This window comes from Loxodonta africana, chromosome 5, assembly GCF_030014295.1.
Source record: "Loxodonta africana isolate mLoxAfr1 chromosome 5, mLoxAfr1.hap2, whole genome shotgun sequence".
Taxonomy (NCBI): domain Eukaryota; kingdom Metazoa; phylum Chordata; class Mammalia; order Proboscidea; family Elephantidae; genus Loxodonta; species Loxodonta africana.
This window is the reverse complement of record NC_087346.1, coordinates 434,036-451,786: the sequence shown is the minus strand read 5'-3', so window position 1 is coordinate 451,786 and position 17,751 is coordinate 434,036. Positions and strand designations below refer to the sequence as shown.

At 42.0% G+C, this 17,751-nt stretch overlaps 1 protein-coding gene across 3 annotated transcripts in view; it reads right to left on the bottom strand.

The window, feature by feature from the left end:
- Nucleotides 1-17,751, bottom strand: part of TBC1D9 (TBC1 domain family member 9) — a 147,235-nt gene that overhangs the window by 10,777 nt on the left and 118,707 nt on the right. For 2 of the 3 annotated variants that reach the window (XM_003410447.4, XM_064285292.1), the window contains exons 14-16: nt 9,579-9,677; nt 9,333-9,401; nt 2,692-2,932 (exon numbers count right to left, since the gene is read on the bottom strand). In XM_003410447.4, the coding sequence (XP_003410495.1) occupies nt 2,692-2,932; nt 9,333-9,401; nt 9,579-9,677 (409 nt within the window). Of the gene's footprint in view, nt 1-2,691; nt 2,933-8,180; nt 8,268-9,332; nt 9,402-9,578; nt 9,678-17,751 lie in introns of those variants that run through there. The other variant, XR_010322001.1, reaches the window with a different exon arrangement.

Here is a 17,751-nt window from a genome sequence, read left to right as displayed (position 1 = left end):
ATGCTGTTCTTGGCTGCCATGGAATCAGCCCCTCACTCATGGTGACCCCATGTACAATGAAGGAATTACTGCCTGGTCTTGCACCATTCCCATGATCGGTTGTGGATCAGACATTTGTGATCCATAGGTTTTCACAGGCTGATTTTTTTTTTAGAAGTAGATTTCCAGGCCTTTCCTCCTAGTCTGTCTTAGTCTGGAAGTTCTGCTGAAACCTGTTCAGCATCATAGCAACACACAAGCCTCTGCTGACAGACAGGTGGTGGCTGCACAAGAGGTGCATTGGCTAGGAATTGAACCTGGGTCTCTCCCATGCCAGGCGAGAATTCTACCACTGAACCACCACAAAAAAACCCGACCAAACCCACTGCTGTTGAGTTGATTCTGACTCATAGCGACCCTATAGGACAGAGTAGAACTGCCCCATAAAGTTTCCAAGTAGTGCCTGGTGGATTTGAACTGCTGACCCTTTGGTAGCACTTAACCACTATGCCACTAGGGTTTCCTGAACCACCACATCAAGTTTCAAATCCTTCATACTTACTATGTGATCTGAACTAAATATTCATATTTATTTTTGTCACTTGTATTCTTATTGACCCAATGGCAGTTTTTTTTTATTCTTATCCAAAGATAACTTTTTTAAAAGTCCCCTCTTTGATATCAGTGATTGCCTTGGGGGCAGAAGAGATTAAAGCAGGGTCACAGGGGTCTCTAGCCTTATCAGTATCATTTCATTTTATTTTTTTAGTAAGGAGAATGCATTAGTAAAAATTAATACCCCTCCAAAAAAATATTCCTTTTTTCAGTCCTCAGAGCCCTGCTGGCACAGTGGTTAAGAGCTCGGCTGCTAACCTGAAACCCGGTGGGGCAGTTCTACTCTGTCCTATAGGGTTACCATGAGTTGGAATCAACTTGACGGCAACAGGTTTGGTTTTTGGCTTTTGCAGTCTTCAGCATGAAGCAGCAGGGAAATGATGAGCCTTCAAGACAAACAGCCTCCAACTGAATCCTGGGTCTGTCAGGTACTAAACTGTGCCTTTCAGTTCAGTTAACAGATATTTATTGACTGGCTAAACGTTAATGTCCTAGCAAGTCACTTAACTTGTTTGAGCCTCCATTTCTTTACCTGAAACCAGGGATAATAACAGTAAGCAAGGAGGTAATAAAGCATGTTAACAATAACACAAACTGCCCGCAGGGTGCCTGGACTACAAATCCCAGCTCTATCACTTTGTACTTGTGTCCCTTTCTAAAAAAACAAAACCCATTGCCATTGAGTTAATTCCAACTCATAGCCACCCTATAGGACAGAGTAGAACTGCCCCATAGGGTTTCCAAGAAGTGGCTAGTGGATTCGAACCCCCGACCTTTTGGTTAGCAGTGGCGCTCTGAACCACTGCACCACCAGGGCTCCTGTGTGTGCCTTTAGGTAAGCTAAATTCACACAAAGAATTAGGACAGTACCTGGCACAGAGTAGATGCTGTTTAAGTGCCAACTATCATTATTATTAATGCCTCAAAGGGTTGTTGTTTGGATTAAATGATCTAATACAAGTTCTAAAACATCCAGAACAGGGCCTGCACTCAAAAAATGCTAATCCCCCCAACCCCCAATCTTTTAAGCACATACATGAAAGCTTTCTAGAAGTAATTTTTTTAAATCATCATTTTCTTCTGGCCTGTAAGTCCTCCAGACTTTATTAGCAGTTTAGGGCACCCTCTGGAGTCACGGTTGGAGATGTGCCTGACCCTCATCTTTCCTTGGGTGTGTCGTTTTTAAGTACACGGCCCAGGGCTGCAGAGCACCACAATTAGAATAAAACAACTTTCCTTTCCAGTGTATTCTGGCAGTCTGACATAATGCTTGTTTCATTCACAACCTCGCGTTGGTTAGAACAAACTCTAGCACCATGTAGCTTTTTTTGAAAAATCACAATTGGAACAAGAATCCAGTAAAGAATTTAAGGCAGTAAACAAGTCAGATGAGAGTCTAACATGAAGCCACCCGCAGGAGGCTTGTCTCAAGATCGATGGACCTTCCTCTGGGCAACAAGGAGGAAAAAGGCTTCTACTCAGAGTGCAGAGCTGTTGCGGCTTTTCAGCCCTATGATATAAACACTGGGAAATGTTTTTATGAAATGTTATGACAATTTACATAGATATACATAGAGTCCTATACATATATACATATACATATATATATATGGAGCAGCTTTATATGGAGCCCTGGGGGTGCAAGTGGTTAGGAGCTCAGCTGCTAACCAAAAGGTTGGCAGTTTGAATCCACCAGCTGCTCCTTGGAAACTCTGTAGGGCAGTTCTACTCTGTCCTGTAGGGTCACCCTGAGTTACAATCCACTCCACTCAACAGCAATGGGTTTGGTTCTTGTAATGTTTTCAGTGTTTAAGTTTGCATTTTATGGTCTTGCAAATTCTCTGATAATGTACTTTTAACTAGCATTGAGGGCTAATGTGGAAGGCAATGATTTATCCATATAATACATCTATTAAGTAAAAACAAATTTTACAATCAGTTTGCAAACCTTGGTATGTGGTTCACTGTCTTCTCAACCCAATCCTCTGAGGCAGTACAGGCTGTGGCCCTGGGGGCAGTGCTGATGACCACCAGGGTTACCATCCCATTGCCCACCTCCCCTAAACCCCCAGCTCTGCAATAACACTATGTACTTACTTAGCCCCGAGACAAACTCTCGGAAGTTAATCAGAGAGTCTCCATTTTCATCTAATAGCTGGAACAGGCGTGAGGCCAGCACATCGGAGTGGGTTCCACATGCCCAGGGGAAGAGGAGAGCAAACATCCCCTTGAACTGCTCAAAGTCAATGCGATACTGCTCCAGGTAAGGCAGGCTGGGGTCATGCCGGTCCAGTGCATTGCTGCTCCCGCCCCAGTAGCAGCTGGTTAGATGTTCCGCCTGAAAAAATGAAAGAACAGAATGGTTACTGAGGACTCTATCTCACAGCAAATATCAGGAAGAAAAGGCCCATCTCTAAGTGTGGAGAACGGCTTTATGTCAACCTGTGTGCATCCCCTGGAGTGGTGCTCTGTTCTCATGGCCCCTCTGTGTCTTCTCATTGTATGTATATCTCCACCTGACCACTCCCCCACCAATTCCATGGCAACAATTTCTGCAGTTTACATCAGCATAAAGGATCCTGTTCCTTTACTGAAGTAGGTGAAGAAAGAAATGAAAACACTCCCTTCTTCTCCCCCTTACACACATATTCACAAATACTTTTAGGAAATAATTCCTATAAAGAGGGACAAAACAATTTTTTTTTTTTTAATTTAAAAGAAATAAATAGAACATTAACCTGAAAAAGATTTCTAGTTTAGGTAATCTTATATAAGGTCACCTAGCCAGTTAATGAATGAAAAATCATGATGAGATTTTGGGTTTCCTGATTCCCAGTTTAGTGTCCTGTGTTTATACGTAACACCCTGCCTTCCTTGGTCACTGAAACCACATATTATCATAGCCATACGGTATTCAATCCACAAATGTGTGGTCTTCCTAGTTCACACATCTGCATATAGTTCTAGAGAAATTATTAGTAGGTTATGAATAGATACATAGATAGATATGCCAAGAGGTGTGGGAGGGTGTAAGGGAGCACACCCACCGACAGATACAGGTTTGGTGGTAGATAATTCTACACACATGACTTTAGGTGCTCCTCATATATATTAATATAGACAATAGAGCATACAAGGGGCACAGTCAGGGAAAACTCTTAGACATAACCAAATACCTCATGGGATGAAGTTCCTAGGCTCGAAGGCAAGGGACCATAGACTCAGGGAACATCTACATCAACTGGCACAGCATAGTTCATATAGACAGTGTTCTGCATTCTACTTTGGTGAGTAGTGTCTGGGGTCTTAAAAGCTTTCGAGCAGCCATGTAAGATACAACTATTGGTCTCCTCCCACCCAGAGCAAAAGAGAATGAAGAAAACCAAAGACTCAAGGGAGCAATTAGTCCAAAGAATCCCGAGACTAGAAGAACTAAATGGTGCCCAGTTACCACTGCATCACAACAGAGTGTCCCAGACAGAGCTGGAGAAAAATACAGAAAAATCAAATTCACAAAAAGTACTGGACTTACTGACCTGACAGAGACTAGAGGAACCCCTGAGACTTAGTCACCCTTCTAACTTGTATCTGAAGCCACTCTTAGAGACCACCTTCTAGCCAAATCATAGACAAGTCCATAAAATAAATAATAACACTTGAGAGAAACACGCTCCTTAGAACAATCAATTATAAGAGATCAAAAGGGCAACATTTGCCCAAAAACAAAGAAGGCAGGAAGGGGTAAAAAACCAGGATGAAAGGAAAGGTGGAAACTCAGTGTGGAAATAGGGAGAGTGCTGATGCATTGTGGGAAAACACGGACAAACTATCGAATGGGAATCTAATTTGCTCTGTAAACTTTCATCTAATGCAGAATTAAAAAAAAAAAATTATTAGTAGGAATCACTTTGGTGAGGAGAACAGAGATTTAGGTCCAGCAAAGAGCTTGCTGTTTCTGTGCTTGGAAACAAGGCACCTCTTTATTCATGAGATCATACTGACTGGTAGAAATACATGCCCCACCCTAGGAAGACTGAAAAATAAAGCAAAAAGGTCTGGGAGGACAGACAGACAGACAGACACACACACACATACATCTAGAGTTAGCTCTGGGTGGTAGGTGGTGGAGATAGGAGGGGCATGAAAACGTAGACTTTATTTTTACTTTATTCTTTCTTTTTTTTTTTTCTCTATTGTATTGTTTATTTTACTACATACATGTATAGCTATTGCAATAGAAAAAAAAAAGCACTTTCAAAAACAGATCTTTCCCTTTGCCTTTGCCAAGCGGGGGAAGGGGTTCCGAAAAAGGGAGCAGGGGAAGTCAGTTGTGAGTGTGTAATCTTCCAACCTGCCCCAGGGCTTCCAACAGGTTCATTCAGGTTTGAACCCCTCCTGATAATTTGCATGTCTAACAAGTTCCCTGCTGAGACTTTGCATTTCCACCCCAGATATGGTGGTGCAGTGGTTAAGAGCTGCTAACCAAAGGGTCAGCAGTTAGAATCCACTAGCCACCCCTTGGGCAGTTCTAATTTGTCCTACAGGGTCCCTAAGAGTCAGAATCAACTTGATGGCAACGGGTTTGATTTTTTTTTTTTTTTTTGGTAGTCGATCAGGGAGCCCTGGTGGCACAATGGTTAAGAGCTCAGGCTGTTAACCAAAAGGTCAGCAGTCTAACAGATGGCAGTGGGCTTGGTAGACAGCCAGAACTCTCATATATCTCAGGCATATCTTGAATAATAACAATGACAGCTCTTTATTCAAAGTCTTGTCCATGATTATCTCATACAATCTTCTCAACAACCTTATGAATTTGATACTATCACTATTATTCTCTCCATTTTACAGTTTTGGAAACAGACTTTGACAGGTTAAATAAATTGCCCAAGGGTATGCAGCTTGTAGGTGAACTGGAACCCTAGGAAGTAAAATTCAGGAGTCAAGCCCTAGACCTTTCATCATGACCTAACTAAACGTCATATAAACAGTTCAAAAGTGAAAACGCATCCCCTCGACTTTCTTTATTTTTTTCTATATAATTCTACATATTACCGTAGCTATTTGTTTTTTTGGTTTTGGTTGTTGGACTCTGAATCACCCAAACCGACACAGTAATGAAAATATTTGATTTGTCTCAATAATGAGACTATTTGATTATGCAGAACAATGAGATTATTCCTGAAACACTTTCACGGTGACTATGAAAAGACAAGCTGTGCAGGCCACCTCCCCCATTCCTCAATGAGGCCTAGAGACCCAGAGCCTGTAACAGAAAGACCAATTTGGGAAGAGCTCAAGAGAAACTTGGGCAAAGGGACCCTGAAGCACATTTACTCCAATTGTGCCTCAGGGTGGCAGCCTTTTACCTTTTCCCCCAAGTTTTACCCTATTGTCCAAGCAGAAGGCACCTTGTCTTTGAATCTGAAGGAAGATGCCCAGAGATTGGCTCTATTAAGGGCTAAAACCCTGGAGGGGTTCCTGTCACGTAGTAATGACTCAATAATTGTTCACCACAAGCTTTCGGAAGGAGTCCACAACTGAAGGTTTTATCTTGGGTTCTACAGTACCAGGCACTCCTTCTCATCCCTGACACCAACCAATGGCCGTGGCTTCTTTCTTGGGGTGCTCAGTAGACTTGGGGAACTTATGTTTCTTGACATACTCTTAGGGCAGGGTTTTTGAGTTTAAGAAAAACTTGCTTTCTTGAGGCATAAAGTTAGTCTCTGAGTACAAACGACATACCTGGTACCTGAAGAAGCAAACAGCAGATAGTGCTCTGCCCAGGTAAGTCACAGCTTCAGCAATTTCTAAAGCTGGTACTTCCATACAACCTTTTGGTATCTTCCAAAGTGTGCCTCCTCTTCCTATGTCATTGCCCTTTCTATTATCTACCTGAGATAGTTAAGATTGTGTGTCATCTTGGCTGGGTCATCATTCTTAGTGTTTATATGTGATCACTCCCATGATGGGATCTGCTGTGCAGTGGTTAAGAGCTGCTAACCAAACGGTCAGCAGTTAGAATCCACCAGCCACCCCTTGGGCAGTTCTAATTTGTCCTACAGGGTCCCTAAGAGTCAGAATCAACTTGATGGCAATGACATAGGAAGAGGAGGCACACTTTGGAAGACACCAGAAGGTTGTATGGAAGTACCAGCTTCAGAAATTGCTGAAGCTGTGACTTAACTGGGCAGAGCACTCTCTGCTATGTGCATCTTCAGGTACCAAGTATGTCGTTTGTACTCAGAGACTAACTTTATGCCTCAAGAAAGCAAGTTTTTCTTAAACTCAAAAACCCTGCCCTGCCAATCAGCTGAAAGGGAGTTTCCTTGGGCGTGTGGCCTGCATTCAAATATAAGCAGACATTTTGGCTTTTTGCTTGTACTGGATCCTGCGGCCACCTCCTGTTCATCTGACCTCTGGTTCGTGGGACTTGAGCTATCAGCTTATCTGCTGATTTTGGAATTGGTTGATATTCACAGCCTGCGAGCGGGAGGCCTGCTCTCCAACCTGCGGATCTTGGGTTTGCCAGCCCCTGCAGCTACGTGAATTAGGAGAAGCCTTGTGGTCTTGCCTGCCAATCCTAGGATTTGTTGATCGTCATAGTCTGTGAGCAAGAGCCCTCCTCTTTGACCTGCCGAAGTTGGGTTCACCAGCCTCTGTGGCTACGTGAATCAGGAGAGGCCTCTATCCTGAACCACGGACTTAGGCCGTTCCAGCCTCTACAACTGCCTGAGTCATTTCCTTGATATAAATCTCTCTCTATATATTTATATGCTTTACTGGTTTTGCTTCTCTAGAGAACCCAGCCTAAGACACTACCCATGGTCTTGCTGCCTCCAGCTATTACTCCTGTTCAGTTCATTTACCCCAGAATCCTGCCCTCTTTCCTGGCTGACTTGTGAAACAGATCTCCTCTAGTCCTTAGCAGCCCTTTAAAATCCGAGGTTATTTTGGTCATAGTTGGATCATTATATCTTTCTTCTATGAACTAAAGAGGGACCCTCTCCTTACTGATAACTAATTTACAATGAGCAACTGGCTCCAGGTGCTTAATCAACACGTACGAATAAAACGTTAATGATATGATTCACTGGAGGCTTTGCCCTCAAGTGCCACATGGAGGCTGGTGGGGCCGCTGTTGTTCACTCTGTTGGCAATGCTGCTGCTGCTGCTGCTACATACAGAGAGCGCATTACTAACTATGAAAGCTCAAAGATCTCCATCTCTCTGGGCCTCAGTTCCCCCGTAAGAAGCATGCAGGAGCTGTACAATTTTGATAACTGATCTATCTATTTATTCAACAGACATGACTGGAATGCCTGCTAGAAGAGAGGCACAATAGTAGACACTAGGAAACAAAAGTAAATAAATCGGTGGCGCCCTCCAGGAGCTCCCAGGCAAGGAGGGAGTTAGTGAGAACACTCCTGCTATCACATTCTCTAATTCTCAAATCTATTTGTGTTTGACTTGGATATTTATGTTTCTTCCTGCACTATCTTTGCAGTGCTCAAAGCAGCTTAGTTCTGACAGTAAAAGATACCATATACATAAAGCTACCCAGTTAGAGAGTGTGATAAAATTGGTACCTGCATAAAAGGCATCCTCCAGGCTCTTTTTTTGCCAATTGTCATATTTTACCTATGATGTTAACAGTTATGACAAAGATACTTTCTCTAAAAGAAAAAAAAATTATATGTTGCTTGATTTACTAATATAATACTTTCTCACTAAGGATCAAGGTTGCTATGGCTGAATTATAAAATAGACAGCACAGAAACTTAGCCAATTAAGCTTTTCCTAAACATTCCAAAAGCCTTACCCTTAATTTAGCTAGCTACATATTATTTCCTTTTAAGGGTGTTATACAGCTTAACGGAAACCCTGTGGTGTAGTGGTTAAGCGCTACGGCTGCTAACCAAATGGTTGGCAGTTCGAATCCTCCAGGTGCTCCTTGGAAACCCTGTGGGGCAGTTCTACTCTGTCCCATAGGATTGCTATGAGTCGGAATCAACTCGACGGCACTGGGCTTGGTTTTGGTTTTGGTATACAGCTTAATATAAAACCGTTGAGCCCATTGCTATGGAGTCGATTTCAGAGAAGAACTTACCCCATAGGGCTTCCAAGGAGCAGCTGGTGAATTCGAACTGCTGACCTTTTGGTTAGTAGCCAAGCTCTTAACCACTGCGCCACCAGGGCTCCAAAGCTTAAGATAGGAAATTAAAATTTACAATAATTTTAGGCAGAATTTAAACTTAATCACCATCATTCCGATGAGTGTTATAAAGTAATACCACATTTTCCTTGGTCCACGGAAACAAAATTCGTATGGATTGGAAGAGAGCAAAAAAACCAACTTTATGTATAAGAATATGCTTATTTTTCACAGCGAGTACTCCAATTTTAAATTTTCAGCTCTATATTCTATTGGAGGAGCCCTGGTGGTGCAGTGGTTAAGTGCTCAGCTGGTAACCAAAAGGTCGGCAGTTCGAACCCATCAGCCACTCCATGGGAGAAAGATGTGGCAGTCTGCTTCCGTAAACATTACAGCCTTGGTAACACTATGGGGGCAGTTCTACTCTGAAATCAATGACAATGAGTTTGGTTTTAGTTTATCTTCACACTTGTGCATGCTGAGACTCATGCTACCCTTAGCAACTTAACAGAAAAATAAAAACCTGAACTACTAAAGTGAATTCTTTGATCCTCTTGAATGTACATGAGTTTATTTTTAAAGTTACCTTGAAAAGAGCATAAAGTTCTTCCAGCTCATCGATGGTAAAGGAAGTTTCTGTCACGATGGTGCGCACCTGCAAAAATAATAAACACAAAGAATTTCACAAACTTAAAAAATGCCATATTGGGAAAATTCCTAACTTTCCTCTTTTAAACCATCTTCAGTTCTGTCAGAAAGGAATTTATGAGCCAGCACGAGCATGAAGAAGGATGGAGGAAGAAGGCCACATGCGAGTTCTCAAAGGACTTACCACATTCCGCTTCGTAGTATCCTCAAGTGTCTGGATCACCTTCAGTCTCTGTTTGAATCTCATCTGCTCAATCAAATCCGCCCGAATAGTGCCAAATTTCTGAAAAGAAGCCATATCAGTAGTTTTGAAAAATTTGCTAAAGCACAGTGTCCGCAAAGTTGAAGGAGACGCAATCCTGCCACATAGAGAGTCTGTCACATGACAGGCACTCTGGACTATGTCCTTATTTACATAAGAGGACTTTCTCCTGAATCTTAGCGGTTGAACTAAATTTCAAAAGCCAAGTGAGTCTTCTTAGAATCAATATTTTTTCAAGAGGGAGAGGGGGTTAAACAAGACTGTAAGGGCCATTTGTGCAGGAGGAAAAAAAAAGCTTTAAATGAAGAAGTATCTTGACAAGAAGAAAGGAAGTATCTAAGGCTAAATATTAGACTGGGAGGTTGGAAGAAACGTTTGTGTGAGGATTCCTTCTTCTCATATCTAATTCAAAACATTTGTCCTTCTGGTTCAGAAATCGATGGTATATGTCACTGGATGGCAGACACTGTGGGCTAGCTATCCCTTCAAACTCCAAAACGCCTGGTGCAGCCTAGATAGTTGTTGAACTAAAATTCAAAAACCAAACGAGTCTTCCTATCCGAAGGTAGAGAAAGAATGTAAGCTCTTAGTCTCTTTTAGTGATGCAAAAACAAAACAAAACAAAACAAAGAAATTCTGTTTAAAGCATGAAAATTAACCCCTGGAAGCAATGACAGCAATGGAATGGTTATATTTAAAAGATAAAAGAAAAGCTGACAGACAGTTACCAAGTTTCTAGGGTACATTTCAACATTCAGTGCTGTTTAATATTTAAAATCACAGATGTTAACGGCAGTAGGTGCCCGTTGCCGTCGAGTCGAATCCAACGGCAGTAGGTACCACTACGTAAAAGTGAGCCCAGACATCTCTAGAAATGTTTCCTTTAAAAGTACATGGTGGTTGAACACTTAAGGTTAAATTTTAATGTGAAAGGTCCTCATGAATTAAATAGTTGATTCGATTTTTAACATTAATTGATTTTAAAACAACAACAAAATTAGGTTTGTAAAGCTGACTTTTTCATTATGTGGCTTTTGAAATCTAGCTCTAGACATAGTGTTGAGAGGTATTTGGGGGAGGGTGTAAGTAGGTTTTGAAGAGGTTGAGTAGGTGGGCAAGGATGTGGTCAACCAGTATCTCATGGGCTGCTGGGGGGAGTATCAATTTGTATAACCATTTTGGAAATCTGTCTGGCAACATCCACTAAATCCAAACAGATAGAAACCTATGACCCAGACATTCCACTCCTAAGTATATAACCAAAGAAAAGTGTATATATATATATTTTTTACCAAAAGACATGTAATGACTCAAATTGTCCAGGTAACTAGATTCTGGCCAGTAGGTTGTGAGTAGAAGTAATGCAAGCCCCTTTTGGAGGGGCTCTGACTGAATGAAATGCTAAAAAAGGGGCAAACAAAAGCTGGCTCAGTATAGCCTGTATATCCAAAACAAGGGCCAAAGCCAAAACCAAATCCATTGCTGTTGAGTTGATTCCGACTCATAGCACTATATAGGACAGAGTAGAACTGCCCCATAGCGTTTCCAAGGAGCACCTGGTGGATTTGGACTGCCAACCCTTTGGTTAACAGCCGTATCACTTAACCACTACACCACCAGGGTTATAATCCCTTCTCTCAGCCATTGCACGTTTCAGTTCCACGCAAAGACTAATTCACTAATGTAATGACAATACTTTTTCCAGCAAATAGAATTTAGTGGTGGGGAGTCTAAAATTATTTTAATTTTCTTTAAAATTTCCCCTTCCTTAAACAACAAATTAAATTATCCATCCTCATTCTCCTCTCCAACTCACTTTGTATCTGAATGTTTCTGTGGGTTATTTCTAATTTTCCACCTCGTAAATTTCTAACCTTCCTTTTATGAGTAGAGAGGCTATTTTCAAAGCAGGTAGTAGTTCCTCTTTCTCTGCTTTGCTCCCCTAGTTACTGGTACCCACTATGCAGCCCTTCATTTCTTACAGACATTCCCTTTCTCTCCCCCACAGATTGGGACATTGAGCAAATGGCTCATATAGAGGGATCAGGTGGAGATGACTCTGCCCCAAATTCCAAATCTATATTCTCTGGCCTCTCACAGCCCCACCATCATTCCTGAATGGAAGAGCTCTCCCAGCTCTCCTAGGCAGCCTCTTGGTGGTTTACTCTATCTTTCAAAGCTTTCCCTTGTGATGCTGAGAAGATAGATTAAAAAAAAGACCACGAGGCCCAAGCTCAATCAAGTTCAGTAGGCTCCTCCTTTCTCAATCCTTCAGGGAAGACTTTAAATACTTAAATGTTGTTCCAGAATGCAAGCAAACAAAAAAAACAAACTCATTTTAAACCATAAGGCCCGTGGAATGATTCTGAACAAGTCTGCACACCATACTGAAATTTACTGAACAAAAAGGCATCATTTCCAAGACGCAACAGCCATGATTTATTTCTGTTTTTAAATAAGACTAAATCACCCAAATTATGCTCAAAATGTCTCTTAAATATCTCTTAATTCGTGGGGAACTTATTCTCCTGGCATACAACATGGGTTCATTACTGCTGTCCTGACAACTGAGCACCATTCACAATGTAGATTCCTTCCTTTAATCAGAAAATCTACAAAATATCCAACGTATCGAGGCTCAGCCTTGGAAGAGTGGGTTGGGGAAGAGAGAAGTTGGGTAGAATATTACTCTTTGGACACGTAGTTATGGGAGGCAGAGACCAAGAGGTGGGAGAGGGAATCTCAGATACAATAAAGAGCATTTTCCCTAAACCTCACCCTGCTGGCTCCTATGGCAGTAGAAGAATCTGTCAGCACATGTGTACGTGTGTTGGTGGTGGGAGTAGATGTTCAGGAGGAAGAAGTAGGGTGAGGAGGGCAGGGGAGGAAGGAGAAGACAAAGAGGGACCAGGATATGAAGTCAGCGTGGCTTTTCTCCATGGAGCTCCATGTTCACTGAATAAGTTGACCCCTCTATGGTACTCTGACCTTTACAGAAGTCTCAATTCATGACAGTATTTTCATCCATGGAACACTCTCATAACTCTTTGTGAGAAAGCAGGCCTATATTTTAGTTTGTATGCACCTGTATTTACGATTGTATGCACCTCAAACAACAAACAAAATTATCCATTCTCATTTACTTCTCTTCTCCAACTCACTTTGTATCTGAGTATTTCTATGGGTTATTTCTAATTTTCCGACCTAATGCCTTCTGATGCCTGTGCCTAGTGAGAACGGATTAAGAGAAACGGCTGGCACATAAGGTAAATATGATGTTATCGTTAGTTGCATTAAGTCAGTTCTGACTCATAGCAACCTTATATACAACAGAGCAAAATGTCACCTGTTCCTGTGCCATCTCTGTGATTGTTGCTATGTTTGAGACCACTGTTGCAGCTAATGTGTCAATTCATCTACTCGAGGGTTTCCCTCCTTTTCACTGACTCTCTACTTTACCAATCACGATGTCCTTAAGGTAAATATGCTTGCTACGAGAAAAAAATTTTTCTTTTAGACAGTTTCAATGTAAAATAATCTCATGTGAATTGACAGAGTATTAGCAGTAGCTTGACTATGCTGGTTAAGAGATAATAAATAACAAGCAGTACATTAAAGTAGACAGATCTAAGGTTTAAATCCCAGTTCAACATGCTAATGTGGGCAAGTTACTTAAGCTGTCTACACTGCCGTTCTTCTACCCATAAAAGGGGCATAATAACAGCATATAACTCTCAGGCTTGTGATCATTAAATCTGATAAGCCAAGAAAAACCCTAAGCATGATGTCTAGTATCATTACATTTTTGCCTAGAATTCACTTTAAAGTTTACTCTAAAGAAGAGATCACAGACAGGCAGCAAGTAGGCTAATCAGTCCATGATGCGGTTTGCTTGGCCTAAGTAGTATTTTTAAAATTGGGACAATTCAAATAAAAATCAAAAGTGCTAGCAAAATGGGTCCTCATTCCAGGTGGCAAAGGTGTAGCAGGTCTTTGTTCTCTGGTATGGAGGCCCACCCTTCCCCAGTGTCTTAACCCCTTGTCTTTTCACTTACACGCATGGCCCATGTTGTTGTTGCTAGCTGCGGCTGACTCGGTTCCGACTCTTAACAACCCCATAGGACAGAGCAGAACTGCCCCATAGGGTTTCCAAGGAGCGGCTGGTGGATTCGAATTGCTGACCTTTTGGTTAGCAGTCACAGCTTTTAACCACTACACCACCAGGGCCCATAGCCCTATGAATTTGTGACTCTGCCTTAGAGCATTTTCTTTACATATACGTCATTTAATGTGAAGTTCAGCCTCTACAAAGGAGACATGCTTTTGACAGCTGGGCATGGTGAAAGGGCACAGTTTCATAGCCAGATATGGAGGCAAGGCCCAGGTTTCACAGAAACCAATGAACCTCAGCTTCCTCATCAGCAAAATATGGAAAATAATCACTACCTCTTTGGGTTGGTGCAAGAATTTTATGCACTAAGTACATACGTTAAAGAACTAGTACGGTTGTTGTTGTTAGGAGCCGTTGGGTCCATTTTTGACTCATAGCAACCCCATGTGACAGAGTACAGCTGCCTCATAGGGTTTCTTAGGCTGTGATCTCTAAAGGAAGTAGATCACCCGGTCCTTCTCCCATGGAGCTGCAGGGTGGGTTCGAGCAGCTAATCTTTCAGTTAGCAGCCAAATGCTTAACCATTGAGCCACTAGGGCTCCTAGCATGGTTGCTCTTGTTATTCCTAGTATCGCCGACAAAAGAAGGAGGAGGAGGGGAAAAGCACGTATCTTTACATCAGGCAAAACTTGCTAATACTGTAACTAAGGTTCTATTAACAATTGGTCATAACTAAATTACAGGTTCACTTTTCTTTTTTGGTGGGATGAATGATGAATAAACTTTAAAAAATTAAACTTGAAGACCAAAGCTATGAATTAGCAAAAAATGCTATGCCAAAACTGGCCTTATCTGACAGAGGTACATCACGAAGGGCTTACGAGGGAAACGATACGCTGTCTGGGATTCGCCTTCACATACTTCAGGGGGAAAAAAGTACGGGAAGTTAGATAAAGCGAAGATGCGAAAAGGTGGTGGGTTCATGAAAATGCATTCTATTATCCTCTAGTACTGAGCTTGAAAATTTCTGTAGGTTAAAATAAATCAAGAAACAAAAATCATGCCAAATATTAATAATGTGTCCCCAGGACCCAGAGTGATCTCTGGCATAAGAAGGGCAACGAATAAAGATTTGCTGAATAAATGAACAGTTAAACATTTCTTGCCTCTCTTGGGTTTTCCCCACTGACGCAATCATAGCACCTTCTTTGCTAGTCTTCTGGGTGCACCCCGTGTGTGAGGCTCTGTGGTTTAACAGAGTCACACAAGAAGCAGCATCCCTGGGTGCAAACAATCCCTGACTCCGATTTATTCAGGGTTCCAGCAGCTGCTGTCAAGCCGGTTCAGACTCATTGTCACCCATGTGTGTCAGAGTAGAACTGTGCTCCAGTGTCCCAGCAGCTGCTGTCAAGCCGGTTCAGACTCATTGTCACCTGTGTGTGTCAAGGTAGAACTGTGCTCCACTGTCCCAGCAGCTGCTGTGAAGCCGGTTCAGACTCATTGTCACCCATGTGTGTCAGAGTAGAACTGTGCTCCAAAGGTCTTCAACGACTGGTTTTTCAGAAGCAAATCACCAGGCCTTTCTTCTGAGGCACCTCTGGGTTGAACAGGTTTAAACACCTTCTGAGAATTTGCATTTCTAACAAGCTCCCAAGAAGTTACACATAAAGAATCACCCAGGGATCTTGTTAAAATATAGACTCTGATCCAGTATATCTAGGGACAGAAATGCAAATTCTCAGCAGGAAACTTGTTAGAAATGCAAATTCTCACCAGGAGTTCAAACCAGAATGAACCAGTTCAAGGATCCGCTCTGAGTGGACTCCAACCCCCAACATTTCGGTTAGCTGCAACCACCCAGGGATCCATTCACTGAACAGGGAGCAGAAATAATGTATTTGAAGAAAAACTCCCCTCAGTTTCCAGTGGCAGTTGGGTGGCTTACCAATCAATTAGTGGTTTCAAATGACCAATTGACCTCACATTCATATGTACATCTCCAATATCACCTCCATTCTTTCCAGACAAGCCCCTTTGCTCTGGCTTTAAAGCTAGGGAAGTCTTATTTGGATCCTAACTAACACTTTCTAGCTGTGTGGCTTTGAACAGCTTGTTCAGCCTCTCTGGGTGGATGTGAACTGCCAACCTTTTGGTTAGTAGCCAAGTGCTTAAGTGTTTGCACCACCCAAGGACTCTATCTACTTCTTGTGAAACTCTGTTAAAATCACAGAGCCTCACACACAGGGCACACACAGAAGAAAACTGTAGTCTCAGAATTTCTATACAATTCCTTTCAATGGGCTTGAGAGAAGTTAGAAGAAGAAAAATTTTCCCTTAAGGCACTTAGGAAGTAAAGTTATCATCTCTATTCACCAGCTATACCAAATCAACATCTCTGGGCATCTCCTCAAAACAGCCAGCGGTCACACTTTAGTCCAATCCAGGTTGTAATCGGCTTCAGCGGTCAGAGGTCCCATTCTGCATCTAAGGAGTGACTTGCAGCCCTCGCTGACCTTTAGTGCTATGGTCACACTTTTTCTGACTTTGGCACTAGACCACCTGGGGAAGAACTTTAAGATACTTATTCTTGGGCTACATTCCCAGCAATTTGGATATAATTACTCTGGAATGGAGCCTGGGAATTTATAGTTTTCAAAGCTCTGCAGGTGATTTTAATGCACGATCGGGATTGAGAACCACCAGTCTAAGGGTTATCCCAAAAACCCATTGCCGCTGAGTCGATTCCAATTCATAGCGATCCTATAGGACAGAGCAGAACTGCCCCATAGTGTCCAAGGAGCGGCTGGTGGGTTCGAACTGTCAACCTTTTGGTTAGCAGCCAAGCTCTTAACCACTGTGCTACCAGGGCTCCATCTAAGGGTTAAGACCAAAAAAAAGAAAACCAAACCTACTGCTGTTGAGTCAATTCCGACTCATAGCGACCCTGGGTGGCGTAATGCTAACCAAAAGGTTGGCAGTTCAAATCCACCAGGCACTCCTTGGAAACCCTATGCGGCAGTTCTACTCTGTCCTCTACGGTCACTATGAGTAAGAGTTAAGAGGGGGAAAAAAGGCAGGTAAGAGGTTTGTGGTGTTCACTGTAGGTTGATCTAAGAAGGCAATGGAGAGTCACTGGAAAACTTAGGAGCAAGGGTGGTGATGCTTAACAGAAAAGAGAAAACAAAAACAAAACTGAGTTATACTGTACTGAGAGACCAAGTGATGTAGGAGATGACATAATAAAAGGGTCTGTGTCCCTGGACAGAAGAAGGAAACTGCTGCCTAAGGCCATCATGAAAGACCAGCTAGATAGGATGTAAATGGAAACCAGTCTTATCTCTAATCTCTTCTCTCATTAAAACGGGCAAAGTGCTGACCTTAGGGTGATGCTAGCTTATCTACTGATGAGAATAAAGCCTGAGGTTCCTTATACTAAGTTTTATTACTTCGTTCCAGAATTCTCTTAACAATAAAGGTTTTAGAGAATGCCATTAGAAAAACAACCCTACAGGCATAATAGTAACCATTGTCTATAGTCACATGGGCTCTTTTTTCAGGAAGAATAACCATTCAGAATTTCTGACAGAGTATGAACCAAAACTCCTGGGACAACGATTCAAAAAAAAAAAAAAAAATTGCATTATGATAATAACCATTTTTGAGAGAATGAAATGAAGCAGCCATTCTTCGTCTCTACTGGTGAAAATACAAATTGAGACAACGTTTATGGAAATTGAACAGTGTGTGTCAGAAGCCTGGAGATAATTCATATTTTTGATCTATTGCTATAAATCCATTTCTAGAACTCTAAGAAAATAATCAAAACCAAAACCAAACCCGTTGCTGTTGAGTCAATTTCAACTCATAGCGACCGTATAGGACAGAGTAGAACTGCCCCATAGAGTTTCCAAGGAGCACCTGGTGGATTTGAACTGCTGACCTTTTGGTCAGCAGCTGTAGCACTTAACCATTATGCCACCGTGG